This window comes from Puma concolor, chromosome D4, assembly GCF_028749965.1.
Source record: "Puma concolor isolate L17-30 chromosome D4, mPumCon1.1.hap2, whole genome shotgun sequence".
Classification (NCBI taxonomy): Eukaryota; Metazoa; Chordata; class Mammalia; order Carnivora; family Felidae; genus Puma; species Puma concolor.
Window position 1 is genome coordinate 61,349,252 of NC_141679.1, and position 21,133 is coordinate 61,370,384.

Genomic DNA, 21,133 nt, shown 5'->3' on the forward strand with positions numbered 1-21,133 from the left:
TGGCCCCGCTCAGGTCAGGTTCCCACCCTCGGATCCAGCAGCTGGGGGCACACGGTGGCAGGGCTGTTCCATTACTCTCCGCAGAAGGTGGCTGAGGAGGCAACCTGAACTGTCCCCTGAGTTTGCCAGCAGAGGAATATGACCAGATCTGACCCCCATTTGGGGATGAGTAGACATTAAAGAGGACAGTGGTTTTTTTTTCCCTTTTATTCATAAAAACAAATTTGCAACAATTTATTAAAAATTGATACCATGCAATAGGGGTACGAGAAATTCCTCATTTACATTTGATTCTGGCAGTTCCAGTCTAATTTAAAGCGTTTGTGCACTAACGTCAGTGGAAAATGCCTTCAGGCTGAAGCCTCTTCAGAAATGTACGGTGTATTTGCTGCATATAAAAGAACAGAACCGTTAAATAGCTAGGGTCACTTCTGTGGGTCTTGTTATTTGCAGGGAAATTAAAAAAAATGGGTGAACCTACAGTATCATTAAGACAGAAAATGTACTTTGTGGGTTAACCTAGAAGACTGTGCACGTTCAGGGGTCACAACGGGTTACGGACGCACACACTCACCTCCGACTGTCCAATACTTTTGTTTCTTTTTTTCCTGCTATGCTGGAATAATATTTCTACAGGTATATTTGTGTGTGTGTGTGTGTGTGTGTGTGTGTGTGTGTGTGTATACATTATGTACAATGAATTGTCTCCTTCCCTTTGAAAAATTAATGTGGTCCTTTAAATTAAATCTGGTTTTGGTGAAATCAAGAAAGCAAGTAAATACTGGTAATACACAGTGAGTGACAACACCGATTTTTAGTGCCTAAACAGACAATGACTTCAAATTGACCTGTGATGTGTTGACATTTTTTTTTTTCCCTAAAAGCTACAGTACCTCCATAACCTCTCTCTGGGGAAGGGGAGGGGAAAGCTATTATGCTACGTGAAAGAGGGTGTTTTGAAATGTTGGCGATGGTAGGATTCCTGTGGGCCCTTTTGTCAAAGTCTGGTGGTGACAGCAGTATATTCCTGACTTCAGTGGTCTGGGAAGAGATTATTGCCTGCCTGTTGAAGCTGCCATTAGGTTTCTTTAGGGAGTGAGCGACCGCTCAGTTGTGCAGATATCCTGGACGCTGTCATTCAGGTCTTTCTTTAGCAAAGAATGAACCTGTCTAGGAATGTCACAAAAGTCGTCGGGAGCCTCTCTCCACCAGGTTATCCTGGTAGAGGGGCTATGCTGGGAGCTCCTCTGGGCCAAACCCCTGGTGGTCGTGAGGGCCAAAGGTCGTGGTCATCCTGATACCTCATGGGTCAGGGCTGCTTCACCATTTGGTACGAAGCTTTCCTGGAGGAGATCAAGTTTTGATCCTCAGAGTGACCCTGTGAGGTAGGCAGGATGGGTGTTGTTATTTCAACCCCAATTTGTTGGGGAGGGGAAACTGAGGCTCAGAGAGACACTAGTGACTTTCCCAAGGTCATGGAGGGAGTCAGCCATGGAGTGAGGACTTGAGCCCAGGTCTGTCTGACTCCCAGGTCGGTGCCCTCTGGGGTTCGATTGAAAGGGAAGAATGATCTTATGGAGAGGACTAGTGTGCTGACAGGTCACCCCCAGGACTCCCAAGGGCGGAGCTCCTGGCCTGTCCAAATGCAAGGCCACCTTCGGGAAGCCAAGGGGAGCCCTCAGCTAGCAACTCTCTCCCTACGACTACAGGGATGTCTTCTAGCAGAATGCCCAATTCACTTTGGTCAGAAACAAAGTCAGTGGAAAAAAACCAACCCCAGGCAGCCCTTGGGCCCTGATGAGAGGTTAAAGTGCACAGTCTTTCTTTAGCGTGTTTGCTGGGAACAGACATTCCATGATTAGCTCGGGTAGTCCCCCTGATTACTGGAACACCTGATACAAACACAAGGACATGGCCAACGTGGTGGGTGCATGACCGACTGTCGCTGAATGGTGCAGAGCAGGTCTGCAGTGACGTGCCCTAAATCCCCACGGTCCCGGAACGGGTGTTATTGTGTTAATGTGTGGCATTTACCAGAGAGTAAGGTCCCACCGGGAGGCATACGGGTCAGCCTGCTCCCGTACCCCAGCCTTCGGGCCACCTGCGGACTCCCTGTTCCAGGAAGGCTGGGATTGGCTGGACTGGCAGCTGGGGACCCGGCTGCCCTGCCCACCTCCTTCCCCAGAGGGGAGAAGGGCTGGCCTGGGGTGCCACAGCCAGGGATGTGTGTGCAGAGGCAGAGACGGTTTCTCTGGAAGCCCCTCCTCGCCTCTTCTCAAGGCTGCTCAGGGACACTCGGTGACTTCTAGCTGGAGTTCAAGTGATTCTCTCCTTGTCTAGGATTTTTTTTTTTTTTTTTTGCAAAGTTTCAAATATCCCAGCTCCTCCTTCTTTGCAGACATCAAGGAAGAAGTCATTTCCATTCCTCTTCTTTGTGAAAGAATAAAAACTTCACAAATAAGGCGCGAGGTCAGGTGCCAAGTGCCCCCATCCCGTCCACCTGAGTGCCATCGAGCAGTCCCACAAGGCCAGCCGTGGCGCCCAGCTTCTCCGCAGCCAGAGCTGACAGTGTTCCTGTAGCCTCTGCTCTGTGTGGTTCTGTCATGGGGGAGGCCCCGGCCCCAGGCCTCCCACCCTTACAGGCCCGAGACCATAACTCGGAAGGAGGGTGGCACATGTCTGTGGCGGGGGCTGGCGGTGGGGCTGACGCAGGGGCTGACGCAGCTGGCGTCCACGCCTCCAATGGACGGGAGGTAGGCGTGGTGGAGGATGGGGAGCTGGAGGGACAGCCGGCGCTGGATGCTGTGGCAGGGAGAGGGAGGGAGGGAGAGAGAGAGAGAGAGAGAGAGAGAGGAGAAAGGAGAGAGAGAGAAGAAGGGAGAGAGGAGTTTCAGTGAAGGCTATCTGGCTGCTCACCAGAATGTTCCGTGGACTCACTTTGGCTAAGAAGCTGATGGTAGGAGAACAGTTCTCATGAATCCAAGATCTGCCTGTCCCATCAGCTAACCATTCACCCATCTAGCAGGTATGTGGTGCAGGCCTACACCTGCCAACGACTGCCCTGGGAAGAACCGGGGAGATAGTGAGCAAAGGGAGATGCAGCCTTCCTGAGTGTGCGGTGATTCCTAAGAACAAGGTTCGCTCATCTCACGGGCTTTGCTGCTGACACAGACAGTTCTCACTCTCGCAAGCCTCCAAATGGACTGAAAGGCTTCTCGCTGCTCTGTCCTTCCTCATTGGCTCCTCTGCCCCTGCCTTGTTCAGGACAGCAGCCCTTCTTGCTGGGCTGATTCCGATAGGTTCCTTCCTGCTCTTTCAGCTTCTTTGGTGACTAGTGTCATCCTTCCAACCGGGGGGAGGACATTCAGGGCTGCCTAAGATCTGTCTCTTGCCTAATTCTCCAGGTGAAACTTCTACCCTCTCTCCACCCAAACCCAACCCTCTGGCAACTACTTTCCCCTAAAACACTGCTTATGGCCACCCTTCCTTGCCTCTGCACATGCTCTTTCCCCAGCCTGGAATACTTTCTCCACCTCCTGCTGTGACGAACTGTTTTCCCTTCAATATCCAGTTTAAAGTCTTCTGAGCAAGCTCCTTCTTTCCCTGAGCTCCCAGAATTCTGGGTAAATTTCCAGAAGCACAGCCAGAAGACCTCTGGGAGCCAGGGGTGGTGTGTGACTGCTGGCAGCAGGGGAAAGGCGACAGCCTTCTGACTCCCTTCTCACTGCCACTGTCTCCTGGCCCGCTTCTCATCAGAGTCTACCCCGGGCAGTAAGTCACCTTAACCGCGTCTTGTGCGGTTCCCCCTGGTACCTGGGAAGCTGAATTCTTGGTATCCTTAGGCCTCCTTGTGTCCTCAGTGCCTGACTGCTCAGGGTGAGAGCCCCCCATCCCCCAGATCTTCACAGAAACCCAGTAGGTAGAAGTATTGCTATTCCCATTATAACGACGAGGGAAGTGGACAGGGTTTCTGTAACTTGCTCGTGGAAACAAAGCCAGAACTGGGGAAGATGGGTCTCCTGCTTCTGGGAAACCACAGTGCTTTGTGAGGGAGGCAAATCAACTCATGTGGGGCCACCTCATCCCAACAGGCGCGCCCCTAGTGTGCATGTGTGGCACCGATGGTCTCCTGAGACGGATGGGGACAGAGGCAGTGCTGTCCCCACACTCCCAAAGGACTTGTTCATTGGAGAGCTCTACCAAGGACCCTTCACAGGTGCTCATGAGGCCAGTGTGTTGGAGATCTCCTTTTGAAATTCAAGTTGAACCTCTGTAACCTGAGCTACGATCTATTCCTTAAGGCAAGAGGGTGCTGACAAAGAGACCAGGAAAAGGGAGCTGAGGAATCAACTGTGACATGGGAAAATGGTGTCCTCCCCGGGCACCTGGGAAGGGCTGTCTGCCTGGGCAAGGTGGGCATCTGTCTGTGCCTCTCAGAGCCATCGCATTTTGCTATCTGGTGGGATCCTGTTTACACTGGCATTCACTCAACAGACACGTGCTGAAAACCTACTCAGTGCGAGAACCTGCATTCAGTCCAAGGGACACGGGAGGGACTCATACCTTATCCCCAAGGTGCTTACACTCTAGTGGAGGGAACTAACAAGTAAACCACTGATGACTGCCATATAATCATCAGGAATTATTCTGGAGTGTTAGCCAGTCAGGCCTTGGAGCTAACTGGGTTGAGAGGCTATTGTCTCTAGAACGAAATGTCCTCGAGTTACACTACACTTGGTGATTTGGCTGTCTTTGCTGGTTGTCACTTCCCAGGGACCACATTTCAGTGCTGACATTTCTAATCTCTGCTTCCAAGCTGCTGTAAGCAAGGAAGAACTAACAACGGCCAGTGGGAACAAAACTGATGGAAATGTCCAGGTAGGTCTTTGCTTACATGTCAGCTCACTGAATCTTCCCTGATGGCTCTCTGTAAGATTATGACCCCCAACCTCTTTCCCTACTTTATTTTCCTCCAAAGCACCTATGACTTTGCTTTTTAAATGAAGTTATTTTGTCACCAGGTAGAACATAAATTCCACAAAGGAAGGGATTTTTGTCCGTTTTCTTCATTTCTATGTCTGACACACAGTAGATCTCGGTAAACACTTGTGGAGTCAGTGCATTTAGCAAGGTTAAGTTTTATACATAACAAAGGCAGTGTGCTACAGCAGGTTTGATGGTGGACAGACCCGGGTTCAAATCCTATCTCCTGCACTTAGAAACTGGGTGAGCTTTCACAAGTCACCTTCCCTTTCTGAATATGTTTTCTCATCTGTCAAATGAGCATTGTAATTTGACCTGCATCATGGGATTGCTGTGGAGTTCAAATAAAATGATGCATGAGAAAACGTGGTGCAGATTGAGATTGCTGTGCAGGAGTAATGTACTCTTCCACAATAGTTCTCAGGGAGAAAGTACTTACTGTTCTGGGGAGTTTATATCTTCTATAGGATCTTTGCATGTTCGCGAGGGCTCTGTTGTGTTCCACTGTAGCTGGGGATTTTGATCGAGGTGATTTTTTAAAATGGCCTTTCCCCCATCTGAATGTAAAACAACAATATCACAACACATTCTGTTAACTTCGTTTTTTAAGAAATGCAATCTTTCGGGCGCCTGGGTGGCTCAGTCGATTAAGCTTTTGACTTCGGCTCAAGTCATGATCTCACGGTTTGTATGTTTGAGCCCCGTGTTGGGCTCTGTGCCTGGAGCCTGCTTCAGATTCTGTGTCTCCCCCTCTTTCTGCCTCTTCCCTGCTCATGCACGCTCTCTCTCTCTCTCTCAAAAATAAATAAATGTTAAACAAATTTTTAAAAAATGCAAGCTTTTTAGGATGGTGCCCAAGGAGAGAGAATAGCAAAGAGCCCATTATCCTTCCAGAGCTGTGGTTTCTGCAGTAGCTCTTCCAGGACCAGGGCAGTGAGCCTAGAAGCTTCCATCCAGGGATAGAAATGGTGTCTTGGGGGATTTCCTTTCTCCAAGAAAAAAGGGGGGAAATCAAGTCAACCAATGTAGGCAACCTAACTTGGAAATGAGAGTTTTTAATGTAAAGTCCTTTTTCACTGGTGCCTAGGGATATAATAACAAAGGAAAAAACCCTCCAAGGGAAAATATATATCCATAAGATTGCCAAAGATTGGGAAGAGTAAACTGCTGGTGGGAGTGTAAATTGGCATAATCTTTCTGGGGGGCACTAAGCATCGAACACTAAAAATCGTGCATATCTTTTACGCAGAATTTTTACTTCTGGGAGTTATCCGAAGGAAATGATGAAGGTTATGTGTGCAGTTATACACAGGACGTTCAAGTCAGCATTGTTTATAATATAAAAAAGTTGGAACTAATCTGAATTTTTCCAGTTATAATGGATTAGTTATATACTCATGTATGTATGGGGTCTCCATTCAAAGAAATACTGTGAAGCCACAAAATGTGATGATATGGATGCTTTCAGCCCTCTGCTTCAGAACGACCCAGGGAGATTTAAAGAAATACAAAACATAAAAACCTGGGTCCCCAACTTGAGGGATCTGGAGGAGCACTGGTTTTTGTTTTGTCTACAGTGAGCAAACTTAGTGAATGTCATTTTGCCCCACGTGAGTGCAGTGGATCCTCCTTATTCATGGATTCTGTATTTGCGAACTCGCCTACTCACTAAAAGTAATTTGTAACCCCAAACCAATACCTGTAATGCTTTCGCAGTCATTTGCTGACACACACTGTGTTGGAACATGAACCCCGACCTTATGGTCGACAGCACTAGAATGCATGCCTACGCACAAGAAGGCTGTGATGTGTCTGATGGAGAAAATCCGCGGGTTAGATGATCTTCATTCAGACATGCGTTCTAGTGCTGCTTAGCAGGAGGTCAATGTTAATGAATCAACAATATATATTAAATAAGAGGTCTTCAAACAGAAACACATGTATGACAAAATTATGTACTGATTGGTTGGCCAAAATGCCAAACTGAGAGAGCCTTGCAGGAACCTAGCCCTGGGGACCTATTTCCCCGGGGAGCAGTGGTTCAGTGTTCACCAATTAATTCATGGTTCACAGCAGCTTTATCAAACATAATCCCCATGAATAATGACAGTTGACTGCACATTCTTAGGGTAAATTCCAAAAGTGGAACCACTGGATCATATCAATTTCTATTTCGACCAGCCATGTTTGAGAATGCCCATTTCCTCGACTGTTTCCTCAGACTCTCTGCAACTTTTCAATCTCTTGTCTTTGCCAGTCTTACTGGTGAAAATGGTATCTCACTAAAGATGTCATTTGCATTCTTTTAATAAGGAGTGAGATTGAGAATCTTTTCATAAGCATATGAATCTCTTGCACTTCCTTCTGTGAGAACTGTCTTTGCCCATTTTGTTTTGTGTTGTTGGTCTTTTTCTTATTAATTTGCATATAATTATATATACTTTATATAAAGTATATAAAATTTCTCTTTATATATAAGACAATAAGCTCATTACTTGAGTTACAATTTTTTTTGGCTTAGTTTGTTTGAATTTTTGGTTACTTATGCTTTTTGTGTTGTTAAAAAAATTTTTTTTTGTAGTTAAATTTATCAACTTTTTCTTTTGTGGTTTCTGGGTTTTGCCTCAAACTGAGAAAGGCCTTCCCCTATCTGAGATTATTAAAAAAATTTTCCTATGGTTTCTTTTAGTTCTTTCATGGTTTCACTTTTTACATTTAAATCTTTTATATGTAAGGTGTGAGGTAGGGATTTAACTTTACTCCTTTCCAGATGGCTATCCACTTGTCCCAATTAAATTTATTGAATAATTCCTTTCCTTTCATTAATTTGAAATGCCCACATTTCCACATACAAAAATTACTATGAGTAATTTTTATTCTTTTAAAAAAACTTTTTTAACATTTATTTATTTTTGAGAGACAGAGAGAGGCAGAGCATGAGCAGGAGAGGGGGAGAGAGAGAGAGAGAGAGAGAGATACAGAATCTGAAGCAGGCTCCAGGCTCTGAGCTGTTTGTTAGCACAGAGCCCAACGTGGGGCTCAAACTCATGAACTGTGAGACCATGACCTGAGCTGAAGTCAGATGTGCAACCAACTGAGCCACCCAGGTGCCCCAATAAGTTTTATTCTTTCAATTTACTTGTTACTAATTTCAATTTAAACTTTTTTTGTAATCAACATCTTACATAGTAAAAATTTTATAATTTGATTTTATAATAAGAATGCTATTACTTATGTAATAATAAAGGAAACTATAACAAAAACAAAAAAGAAAGTAAAGATTTTTCATTGATTTAAAAAATAATTTTATAGCAAATTAGTGAATCAATGCTAATGACAAGATGCAAACAATAGAGAAGTATATTAAATGAAATGTAAGAAGAATCCTTTCTCACTATGCACATACTGTTCCCTTCACACAGGTGGAGACTGTTAATTCAGTGTTTGTTCTCCCAAACCTTTTTAAAAATGCACTTAACACACACGTGTACACACGTGCGTGTGTGTGTGCATTTATGTGTACCATAATGCTGGCCTTCATCTTGCTATTTTCACTTGGGGATCTCTCCATATTTGCACAAATAGATTCGCCCCACTTTCTAATAGTTGTATTATGTGCCTTGTTTAGTTGTATCATCACTAACAAAACCACCCTAAATGATAAACATTTAAGTTAATTCCAGTGTTTCTCACCTACAAATAATGTTGGGATGAACATCATGTGTATACATCTTTGCCCACGTGGGAGTACTTCCCAGGGGCAAGATCTTGCTAGTGGTCTTGTTAATCAGGAGGTTTAGCATCTAACATTTGGATGTGCCAGACTGACTTCCAAAACATTGCAGGAGAATGCCTATTTCCACACACTCTTAACAGCACTGGTGATCTTTGGAAATGTTGCTGAAATGTAGGTAAAGACTGCATTGTGTTATTTTGGCTTGCATTTCCCAAGTGGCTGGGGAGCTTGAGTGTCAGGTCAGATCTTACTGACCATTCCTTTTCTATATATTGAGACAGCACATCCGAAACCGAAACGTTGCTGGGAGAAGTAAGGCAAACTATTCATTAGGAACAACGTGCCGCCAGTCAGAACACTGTGAATGCTGGCCATGTCATGTACGTGTGCCACTGGAACCCAAGAGACTGAGAAACAGAAGCCCCCGCTCTAGGCTGGACACTGAGCTGTGGGTTCCAGATGCGGCCACTCTGCCCGTGTGGCTTCACATCAGCCTCACCCCTTCTCTGAGCCTCAGTTTCTTCATCTGTAAAGTGGAAGGTGGACAGCTGGTGTCTGATACCCAGGTCCCCACATTCCAGGGGCCCCGTCTCCTCCTACCTGTGCTCTCAGTGAAGTTCCCAAGGTTGAGGATGTCGTTGAGTTCTTGGTAGTGGTTCTGTTTGATGTAGGTGGTCTTTTCTGGGGTGTCTTGCAGCTGCATCGTGACCTCTTCCAAGTCTTTATCCAGCTAGAAGACAAAGGTTCTAGCTGAGTCAGAGCCCCTGGCCCAGTCCCTTCCCCGGCTCACAGGGTCGTGGGACTGGGCCTCAGGCTGCCTTCAGGAGGGCACTGAGAGCCAGAGACGCGCCGCATGCTGGGGAAGAGATGCGGAGGGCCCCTGAGGGCTGTTGCTGCAGGTGAAACTGTGATGGGGAGGGAGGGGGAATGGGCTTTGCAACCATGTGTTCAGTGTAGGCTTGTGCCCATCATGATGGAGCAGCTGGGCAAGCCCAGGGATGCAGGGCAGGAGAGTGTCAGAGCACAGGCTCTGAAGGTGGACAGGCCTGGGGGCAAACTCAGAGCTGCCCTTTACTGCCTGTGTACTGGCTTGTGAGAACTGAGTCTCAACTCCTTCATCTGTAGAATGGGGTAATAACAGTAGCTACCTCTTGTGGTTATTGTGGAGATTAAATCAGATGATGCATTTAAAGTTTAGCCCAGTTCTTGACACATAATAAGGGTAGCGTGCTACTACAATGATATTACTATAATTATTGTTATTGGTACCTAGCAAGACCCCTGTAGGGGAGGGCAGATCTACGGTTGGTTAGCTGTGGGTCTCACACTGACACAGAGGTCAGGCCAGTAGGGGTTCCTCCAGAGGATGGACTGCAGGGGCTTTCAGGTTATAGGAAAATCAGATGCAAGCCCTGGGGCAGTTCAGCCCTTGAGAAGCCTGGTGTGTGTGTGTGTGTGTGTGTGTGTGTGTGTGTGTGTGTGTGTTGTGGGGTGGTAGCTGGGGAAGGCAGCAGGCATCTTAATATAGTATAAGGGAGAGAAAGTTACAAACAGTAAAGTGTTGTCCTGATGTCAAGAGCACGGCCATTAATTTTTAAATACATTTTCCTGTGGAGAAGGAGAGAGATACCTTCTTCTGTGTGACTCAAACAGCAGGGCTAGGATCAAAGGAAGCCAGATTGTGATTCGATTCCAGGAAAAACAACCCAACATGTTAGGGCTTTTGACAGTGGCTTTGGTTTCATGTTTCCTGAAGTGGGTGAACTCTATTGCTGGAGTGTGCCAGTATAAGTCAAATGTCAAGATATGGTAGTTCCAGGCACAGGGAGATCTGATAGTAACACAGAACCAGCAATGGGCTTTGAGGGGCAGAATCCTTTCCTACTTTGCTCTGGTGGCAAATGGGCTATCCCTTCTAAAGCAGTCACCTTTCGATGCACAGACAACTGTGTAATGGATCTTTGTGACAGACTAAGGTGAGCCCCCCAAAAGGCTACTAGATCTAGCAAAGGCAAATACAGAATGCCCAGTCACATTTGATTTCCAGGTAACAATGAATCATTTTTTTTACTGTAAGTATATCCCAACTATTGTATGGGCCATCCTTATACTAAAAATACCATTGGTTGTCTGAAATTCAAATTTAACTGGGCATCCCATATCTCCTCGGACAACCCTATGTCTCCCTTCTTCCTCACGAATGTCCAGCTAGAGACTACATTTCCCAGCGTCCCCTGTGTCTAAGTGTGATCATGTAAGTTCTTGCCAAGGCAACTGGAGCAGAACCAACATTGTACAAATTTTTGTATCACTTGCTTATCCCTTGTGTGGACTTCCTCTTCCCTTCCTGCGACTGAGGACAGGACCTGCCTTCCACTCGGTTTTAACTGTGCTGGTGAGGAATATGCCTTGGGGAATGGCGGACAGGAAGAGTGAACAAACCTCATCCAGCCAAGGCCATGGAGGCAGAGCTTCCTGCCAACCTGGGCCAATCTCCTCACGACCATTATGTGACAGAGAAATATTTTCTTTGGGTCGCTTCATTTTGGGGTCTCTGTTACAGCAACTTAGCAAGTATCCTGATCAACACACTCGCCCTTATTTCTTCCCTGTTCCACTCATTGAATGAGAAGTTCTCTATGAAACACACAACCCGCAGACCATGGGCCAGTCATACACATGGACCCAAAGAGACGTGTGCAGAAGGGGAAGGTAATTTGGTCTCCCCTCCCAGGTATAGAAAATCCAGAATTTGAGGTCCGGCTTGGGCACAAAGGATTCTAGTCGTGGCCTCTCTGGAATACTGAAGGACCAGTTAAGGACCCTCAGGACAATAGTGAGATATGCTACAGCAAACTCTCCTGTCTGAAAAATTTCTCTTCACCCCTTCCTGTCTCGCTGTACCTCATATAAATGAGGGTGGTTACTGGGTTTGGAGAGTGACAAATTAAGGGGGGTGGTCCCCACACACTTAGGAAGCTCCTATAATCTGGGAGCTCACAAATCTCTAAGAACTCCTTTCTTTCTGAGGATGCCTTGAATCGGGGGCACTGCTGGACTCCATGAGCCTGGGCCAGGGGATTCTGACAAACTGCCTATGTCTAGTTTATGTCCCCCCTGGTTCTGGTGGCCGTAACTCCAGCACCTGGGACTGCACAGCCTGATGCAAGGGGGTGTCCAGAGGGGGCAAGGTCAGGAGCGGCAGCCCTGAGAGGCCCTACTCTGGGGCAGAGGGACGAGACCGGGAGGCTGGGGCCCTGGCTGCCGGTGCTGAGGGAGGTACCTCTGTGATCTTCATTCGCAGGCGATGGTTTTCAGACTGCAGGCCCTCTAGGCGGGATGTGCTTGCTTGGTTCACACTGGTGACTGAGGTGGATGTTTTTGAATCTTCCTTCTTCTGATTCTGAGTGAACTGGAATCGCCTGTTCTGGGTTGCTGCATCTGGGTTTGTTCTCAGAGTGATGAGCTGGAAGGACAAGGGATGACTGAAAGGAGAACCCCGGGGTCCTCCTCCCCGGTGTCCCATCCCCTCCGCCACAGCAGGTCCTGCATTGGAGGCAGCACAGACACAGGCTGGGAGCCCGGAGCCCTGGGTTCAGGCTCATCTCTGCCACTCGCTGGTGTGTGACCTTGGGCAGCCCCACCCCCCTCCCTCGCCGAGTCTGTTTCTTTCCTTGTCAGCAGAAGTCTGGTCTCCTGACCGAGGCCACCTGCATCCAGAACCCCCTGCAGAGCCCACCCCTAGGCCTGATTCCAGCTGAGCCGTACTCTGCCTTAGGCTTCATTTCACATGGAAAATAACCCTGAGGATGACGTTGGAAGACAATGGATGGAGGCAAATGAAGCCTTCTGCTTTTTAGAACCATTGATGAGTGTTGAGGACAGACTGGTGACTAGTTCTGTCATGGACAAAAGTGTTGTTATATAAGAAAAAAGGCCACTCTTGATCCCGGTCTTACTCATTTATTCAAGAAACATTTCTGGTTTGAGTCTGGCTCTGGGCCTGCACCGGAGAGCCAGGACTGAGGGAGGTGTGGCCCCTGTCTGTCAGGACCCCATGGTCCAGAGGCCGGAAGTATCCAGGGCAGGCTGGGCTGTGAGTGCTGTGGGCCTGGGCTGGGCTCTGTGGAGAGCCTGAGGGACGGTGAGGAAAGGGAGTTCCAGGGGGAAGAAGAGGCATATGCAAATGCAGGGGGGGCCTGGGACTCAGGGTGCTTATGGAGAAGGACAGTTTGGATGGTGGACAGGGTTCTTAGGAGAAACTGGAGGAGACCCAAAGTTCCTGAAAGGCAGCCCATACTGGGGACTTGATTCTGGAGCCAGAGGGGCAATGAGGAGTTGTTGAGGGTAACAGAGGAGAGTGACATGGTCAGGGCTGGGCTTGGAGCCATCTGGCATCTTTGACTGGAATGAGAGGATGTCAGAGTGTAGGCAGAGAGATCTTAGCATTGGGTTGGAGCCTTGACAACCAGAGAAAGAAGGCATATACGGCATCAGTGTTCCAGGGAAAACACTGCTCTGGGACTGACTGGATGGAGGTGCCATGGACAGTCTGTCTGGGGGACAATGGACCCCGAGTGATCTCTTTTCACCCCATTCTCCCTCCCCTACTCAGGCTAATAATTCCTTCTACCCTCTCTGTTTCCCCTTCTTTTCTGATGCTGAGACCAGCCAACTGCAGGGGCTCCCAAGACACCAAGGCCTCTGGTTCACCTGCCTGCTGATGGGAAGGATAAGGTTTGAGAAACATCTCTCAGGCTGGTCTTCAAGATCAGTGCTTCTGATGAATGGAAAATGTAAGTGGTTATTCCTTTTTATTCAAAGTGGTTATTCCTTTTTACCCACTAACGCTACTTCTGCGACTCTATCTGAAGGGAGTAGCCAGAAATGGGGATCGTGTGTTATGTAGAAAAAAGTTAATTTATAATATAAAAAAAAATCTGGAAATGACTGTAATGCTCATCAATAAGGGAATCAAGCAGATAAGAAGACACGGGGTATCCCCCGTCAATGGTGGTTATGCTGTGAGAAAATGCACAGGAGACATTAACAGTGAAAAAGGCAAACTACAAAATGGTATGTGAGCTATCATCGCAGCCCTAATGGGAAAAGCATCACTGCCTAACCATTTAAAAAAGACTGGAAGGGGGGCACCTGGGTGGCTCAGTTGGCTAAGTGTCCAACTTCAGCTCAGCTCACGATTTCGTGGTTCCTGAGTTAGAGCCCCCACATCGGGCTCTGTGCTGACAGCTCAGAGCCTGGAGCCTGCTTCGGATTCTGTGTCTCCCTCTCTCTCTGCCCCTCCCCCCGTCTCAAAAATAAATGAAACATTAAAAAAAAAAAAAAAAGAAACACTTATTAAAAAAATCCTGGGAGGAAACGCATAAAAACTATGTAGTTTTTAGTAAAAAGAAAAACTAAAACAAAACATTAAACAGTGATTATTCTTGGGTGATGCGACTCTGTGAGATTTCTGGAAAATCTGGTCTTTACTTGTTTGCATTTTCCAAACTTTCCGTGATCATAACAAGTACAGAAAGCATAGAACTGCCAGAAGGCGGAGGAGGCCAGGTGTCCCCTCTGTGCAGGGTCCAAGACCAGAGGCCAGAGGGCAGGGTGCAGAGGGCGGGCAGTACCTTGGGCACAAACACCAGGCAGAGGGTGATGGTGCTGCAGAAGATGATGACCAAGGCGACGATGCAGAACTGCACGTTGGGCTGGTCTCGGGTCAGGAAGGAGACGGCGGCCCCGATGATACACATGATCCCCACGTTGTAGACACTCATCCCAATGTACTTGCTGTCGTTGAGGGCAGGGATGCTGACGTTACGCGTCTCCCAAGCCAGGAAGCAACCGAACAACTGAAATGGTGAGTGGAAAGGGGAAGTCATCATTATCACATGGTGGCACACACCTGCCACTCTGAGAAGGGGGGTCAGGGCCAGGCCTTCTGGATGTCACCCTCAGTCTCCACTGGTGGCCCCAGGTGGAGTCCTGCTGAGGGAATGCAGACTGGGGGTGTCAGAGCATCTGGTTCTCCTTCACCCCACCACAGTTCACATACAGGAGGTGGTGGTGGGAAGGGTTTCCAGTTGGGATCTCGACCGCCTCCCCTCACTCTAGGGCGAACACTGAGGCCCAGAGAGGAGGAAGAGGCTTGTCCAAGGCCACACAGTAAAACAGTGGCAAAAGTGGACTATGTTTCTAGAAGTTCAGTCCTGTCTTTTTTTACCGCTAAACAAGCCAGAGCACCTGTGTCTGGGACTTCTATTTACCTCCCGATGCACAAAGTCACTCAGAATGGAGATTACATTCCTAACTGTCCTTGGAGCTAGGTGTGGTGTATGATAGGTTCAGGACAGCACCACGTAGGTGGAAGTGGTGTGTACAAGTTCTGGGAAGTGTCTATTAAGGGAAACGGTGTTCCTTTTCCTCCTTCCTAGTAGGAGTGGAGTATGATGGGTGGAGCTTGAGAAGCCATCTTAGACCACAACAGTCATCTTAGACCAAGATGTGGGAGTTGTATGATAAAGATGGGGGAGCCACAAGATCCAAGGAGCTGAGATTCTGGGAGCCCCCCACCAATCCTAGATTGCTTATCTGAAGAAGGAAGTTAACTATCTCTTAAGAAACTATCTTTTCTGTCACTTGCAGCTCTACTCCTAACCAGTATATCTCCCAACAGAAATGGACAAGGTAGAGGTTCAGTGTGATCTAAGCCTTAGCCTTCCTGGGTGGTCTAAGGGGAGGGAAGGTTGTGGAGGAAGTGCAGCCGGAATGCCCAGCAGAATGGTGGTGTGGGTGGGGGGCTGGGGGGAGAGCTGACCAAGACTGCTGACTGTTCAGGGCCTTCAGCTGTAGTCCAGGCCCTTCCAAGAGGACTTTCCCCAAAGGCCCCTCTTTCCTCTGACCTCATCATCACAGCTCAGGGCATCCAAAACTGCATGGCCACTTAATACCACCCTGAGGGCTTCTGTTTTCAGGTTTGACTTAATACGGCAGCAGCAAAATGCCATGTAGTGGAGGGCAGCTGGGCACAAGGCCGGAGGATCTGGAATCTGCTACTCTCCATTGGCTCTGTGATTTGGGGCAAGTCACTTCATCTCTCAGGGCCTCAGTTTCACTATCGTGAAATGGGAATAATAATAATACCACCTCACAGGGTTTGTATCCAGATGAAATGAGAAGATGACTGTAGTGCTGCACAAAGCATTTTGCAAACCAAAGTGTCCTGTACAAGGGTAAGTTAAAAGTCATTTTGTAATTGGTATTATTTATACAACCATGGCTGCTTTCCTCTCCTTTTCTCTAAATGTGTTATCTCACAGACCAATTTATTTATTTACTTATCTATCTACCTATAATTTTATTTATTTATTTATTTATTTATTTATTTATTTATTTATTTATTTATTTATTCATTCATTTATTCATTTATTTTTGAGTGATCTCTACACACACACTTGGGGCCCAAACCTATAAGAGTTGCATGTTCCATCAGGTGAGCCATCCAGGCACCCCCAGACCTATTTGTTTTTTAAAGATTCCTTTTAAAATGGGGGAGCGAGAAGCCCAGGAAGCAGATGCTGAGTGAGGGAAAGAATCCAACGCTGTTGAAAGTCTGCTTTGTGCTAGTTCCTTCGTGTGTGGGCCCTTCAGTCCCACAGTGCCTATGCTGGCTGGGCTCTTCGGTCCACTTCTTCCAGGGAAGAATCACAGGCCGGACGAGCCTCACTGACCTGTCTGGGGGCCCACTGCACCATCACAAGAGTCTCTACCAGTTGTAAAATGTGGGCGAGTCTGGGGACCTGGTGGTTGGCTGCAAATCTCTGAAGACTGTCGGGAGGAAACAGTAACTTGTTCTTAGGCCTTTAAGGAGTAGAATGAGGGTTCATGGGCACAAGTTACATCAAGGCAGATTTTAGCTGAAGATAGAGAAGAACCTTCTAGAAAAATAACCCATCTATAGTGGGTTGAACAGTGGCCCTAAAAGACATGTCTATATCCTAATTCACGGAGACTGAATATTTGGAGAAGGGGTCCTTGCAGATATAATTAAGGGTCCTGAGATGAGATCATCCTGGATTATCTAGGTAGGCCATAAATCAAATGATAAGTGTCATTGTAAGAGACACACAGAGGAAAGACCTGGAAAAGAGAGAGGGCCATGTGAAGATGGAGGTGGAGACAGAGTGATGGAGCCCCAAGCCAAGGAATGCCTGGAGCCATCAGCTGCTGGGGAGAGGCAAGGAAGCATTTTCCCTGGAGCCTCTGGAGGGGGCACAACTCAACCTTGGTTTTAGACTCCTGGCTTCCAGAACTGTGAGAGAATAATGTGTGTTGTTTTAAGCCACTCTGTGTTTACCCATTTGTGGTAGTTTGTTACTGCAGCCACAGGGCACTAATACATCATCCCTGGGTGGCACAGGCCACTTTGAGTGGGTGAGGTCCCCATCACTAGAGGTATGGAAGCAGTGAGTGAACAAAACTTGTTGGGGATGCGCACTAGGGGCCAGGAGTCCTGAAACATCTGACAGGAGAGTGGGCCTGCAGGGCTGGGCACACTCTTTCCAGCCTTGAAATGCTGTGGTTTCAGAGCAGGAGGACCTGGGGGGTGGGTAGAATTTTAGTCACAGACCCTAAGGGCCAGGAGGGCTGTGGGTTATTCTGTGCATACACTGGAAACAGTAAAGCACTTGTGCTGCCAAATACAGCTTTTATTGACACGATCTGACTGAAGCTAATAGCTTCACTGGAAGAGATATAGTCATCTCCAGCCACTTTTGCAAGTAGGTGGAGAAGATAATGGATGGTCAAAACGTTACAGATAAATCCAGTTTAAAGAGTCAATCGGATTCAGCATAATCTAATTTCACAGTGTCTCAGGATCAGGGAACATGGAGCCAGAGGCGTCCTGGAGAGTCTGGTTTCACTCTCTTTATTCAGCAAGTGCTAGGGGTCTCAAGTCATAGGTACCACCATGCTTCCTGTGACAGGGAGCACTTCCTTCCTAGGGGGCGCCACCACATCTGCAGACACTGCTCTGTTGGACAAAATCCTTCTTTAATGTGGACTCGAAAGCTGCCTTCTGGCAACTTTGCCCACTAATGATGGATCTGCCTTCCGGTCCATGCCACTGTCTCTGACAGCTCTAGTGACCATGTCTCCTGAGTGCCCTTCTCCAAGCGCAGGGCTCTTGGCCAGCCTACAAGTCCCAGTTCCACTCCGGGCACCTCCTGGGGACACCTTCAGGGTCATTACCTTGTGGGGCCTAGATTGCAGCCCAGTGATCTTCAAAGAATCCCTATGGAACCTGGTCTCAACTAGTATGAAGTTGGGGACAATCTTTGCCTAGGGTTGCCTAGTATATGCTCCTCTGGTGTGGCCCCTCAGTAACAGTTCTCTGAAGCAGCAGGATACGTTCGAGCAATACAAGAAAACCTGGTTTACCTGACCTTTGGAGAGGGCTTCATTCTTGGCCTCTAAGTGGAAGCTATACAGAGGCGACTTACATACAGATGGTGACTATACGGATGGTGACTTAACTTTCCTGTACAAAGACCTAAGGAGGGTATGGTACCTGGTTTCCTGTCACTGGAGGGATTTCAGTGGAGGCATGGTTTGCACAGGATGTGGAGAGAAGATTCAGGGGTCAAGCTGGGATAAGGTGGGGGTGCGGCTGTCCTTTTCAAATCGTTCCAGATGTGTCTGGTGGGCTTGGTATGTGACCTTTGACGCCAACAGTTGGGTGGAGTGGAAGGAGTACTGGGTTCGGAGGTTGGAGGTTACCAGGCGCCCTTTAACCTCTGTGAGCCTGACTTTCCTCATCTACATAAGATGAGGATGACTCCACTCACCTCCCACAGACTTTGAGAGAATCCAGTAAAATGTGGGATGTGAACGCGCGGTAGATGTTGACCGACCGTTGTTCCGGGAGTGGTATGGTGGCCGCCGTGAGGCACACTCACAAGTTTTGGGGTTACTCTGTGGTTAAGCTCTTGAATCTGCTACTTACTAGCTGAGCGACCTCGGGCAAACCAAGCTTCAGCCTTCTCAGCACTGTCTACACCTATCTCGGAGGGCTGTTGTGGGAACTGAGGTTACACGTGGCAGACGCCGGGCCTGGCAGACAGTTAAGTGCTTAGTCCTGGGGGCTCTGTTTATTTTTATGTTCACAGAGGCACCTGGGAGAGAGAGCTCTGACAGAGAAGCATCCCCCAACCTCTGCCTTCTGCTCCGCACCTACCATGAGAAGCCCCTTGTAGGCATAGACGATGCCAAGCCAGATGGTCATATGGGTGTTCTCACAGTGCTCCAGGAGAGGGCGGATGGAGATGTCCCGTCCTGCTGGGTCCGGCTGTGCAAAGAGAAAACAGAAACCCAGGGATGGCACTGGGCACCCTTCCAGCAGCCAGGGCCCCATCTGATGGCCATTTTCCCTCCCGTGAGCCATTAGCCAATCCCTTGCCCAGGAGGCCTTTTGGGCCCCTCTTCTGTGTTCCCATGAGGCTGCCTTCTGTTTGTTGGTCATGATTCAGCCCTGCACTCTAGTCATCTGTTCTTCATGCCTTTCAAACTTGACTCAGATCTCCTGAAGGTAGGGAGTGGGTCACTTCCTGTGCCTCTAGTACTTAGCATAGGACCAGGCCCAGAGCATACATCTGTAATGTTTGTTGAAAGAGTGAGGGTGAGAATGAGGCACACAGTTATGTCAAGAGGCCTTCAGGTGTCTTTGGGATTAACCCCAGTAACTACTGGCTAGGCCAGAAGAAGGAGACCTTTTTGCCCATCACCCTGAGTGAGGGAGCAGTGGTAGCAGCCATGTTATATACCACATGACCTATCCTGGGCCAAAGCTGATAGGTCAAAGTGTGGGTACCTGACTTACAGCTGCCAATCCAGAGTCTGGTCAAAGACTTACGAGGTTTCCTAGTACAAAGTGCTCTGCTTGAAAAGGGATGGTGGAGAGGATCTTACCCAAATGTGTTCTCTCTCTGAACAATTTTAGCTGGCAATCTCTGGGAAATAATCAGCCACATGGTGGAAAAAGGAGAAAAACACACCCAGAGAACGAAAAATATGTATATATTCTACATATTTTTTTCTGAACCGTTCAAGAGTAAGTTACAGACATCCTGACCTAAATATATAGCAAGTATTTCCTAAGGATGAGGAGACTCTCTTACATAACCACATATACTTACCAAATTGAGGAAATTTAACACTGATACAGTATATTATCTAACATACTATCAGTTTTCAAATTTTGCCAATTGGCTCAATAATAATATCCTTTAAGACAATTGTGGCTTTTCCAAAGCAGGATCCAATCTGGGACTGGGTCCTGCATTTACTTGTCATGTCTTTAGTCTCCTTTAATCTTCAACAATTTCTCATCCTACTTTTGTCTTTTATGTCATTGGTATTTCTGAAGAATCCAGTTTAGCTATTTTGTAGAATGTCCTTCAATTTGGGTTTGTCCGAATGTGTTTTCATGATCGGATTCGGGTTATGCATTCATGGCAGGAATCCTATGTAAAGTGATGTTTTTCCCTCTTTGGAGCTTCACATCAGTGGCACTTGATGGCACTTTGTCCCGTTATTGGTGATGTTACTGTGATCATTTGATTCAGGTGATGTCTGCCAGATCTCTCCACTTCAAAGGTACCATTTCCCTCTTGTAATTAATAAATAATCTGTGGGAGATACTTTGAGACTGTGTGAGTATCCCGTTTCCCCATCATCAACCCAGTGGTTTCAGCATCCAGAGATGGTTTCTACCTGAGTCATGTTCCTCTGGTGGCTGCAAAATGGTGACTTTCTAACTCATCGTTTTATTTAAATACTTGGCATGCCACTGTAAACAAGATCTTACTTTTCCTTCCATTTATTTATGTAGGTCAGTATGCATTTAGGGGTTAATTTTTCATTCAGTGCTTTATGACCCTTACTATCATTCATTTTGATTGCTCAAATTTTCCAAGATCTGGCCAGTGGGAAACTGGCTCCTTCATACAGCTTCATGTGTTTTTTCAATACATCCCCATAATTTTTTGGAGCACTTTACCACCTCTCAGAACACCAAGGACTTGCACTTTTTTGTGCTTTCCTTTCCCCAGCCTACGATCAGTCATTTCTCTGAGGAGTCTTGGTTCTTTTTAGTGGAGAATGATATTTAGAAACCAAGATCTGGGCACCAGATGTGTTCACTGTTCCTAGGGTATCATTACTTCCTTCCTCTATCTATCTATCTATCTATCTATCTATCTATCTATCTATCTATCTATCCTACTTATCCATCCATCTATCCACCCATCCATCCTTCCATCCATCCATCCATCCATCCATCCATCCATCCATCATCATTCTATGTAGCTATCCCTATATCTCTACCATCTGTTTATAGATAGATAG

At 47.3% G+C, this 21,133-nt stretch overlaps 1 protein-coding gene across 1 annotated transcript in view; it reads right to left on the reverse strand.

Moving 5' to 3' along the window:
• Positions 1-189: 189 nt before the first annotated feature.
• GABBR2 (gamma-aminobutyric acid type B receptor subunit 2) overlaps positions 190-21,133 on the reverse strand; it is a 349,107-nt gene continuing 328,163 nt past the window's right edge. The window contains exons 14-19 of the mRNA XM_086683581.1: positions 18,966-19,076; positions 14,356-14,580; positions 12,003-12,185; positions 9,320-9,449; positions 5,423-5,540; positions 190-2,802 (exon numbers count right to left, since the gene is read on the reverse strand). Coding sequence (XP_086539707.1) covers positions 2,637-2,802; positions 5,423-5,540; positions 9,320-9,449; positions 12,003-12,185; positions 14,356-14,580; positions 18,966-19,076 — 933 coding nt within the window. The 3' untranslated portion in view covers positions 190-2,636. The remainder of the gene's footprint in view (positions 2,803-5,422; positions 5,541-9,319; positions 9,450-12,002; positions 12,186-14,355; positions 14,581-18,965; positions 19,077-21,133) is intronic.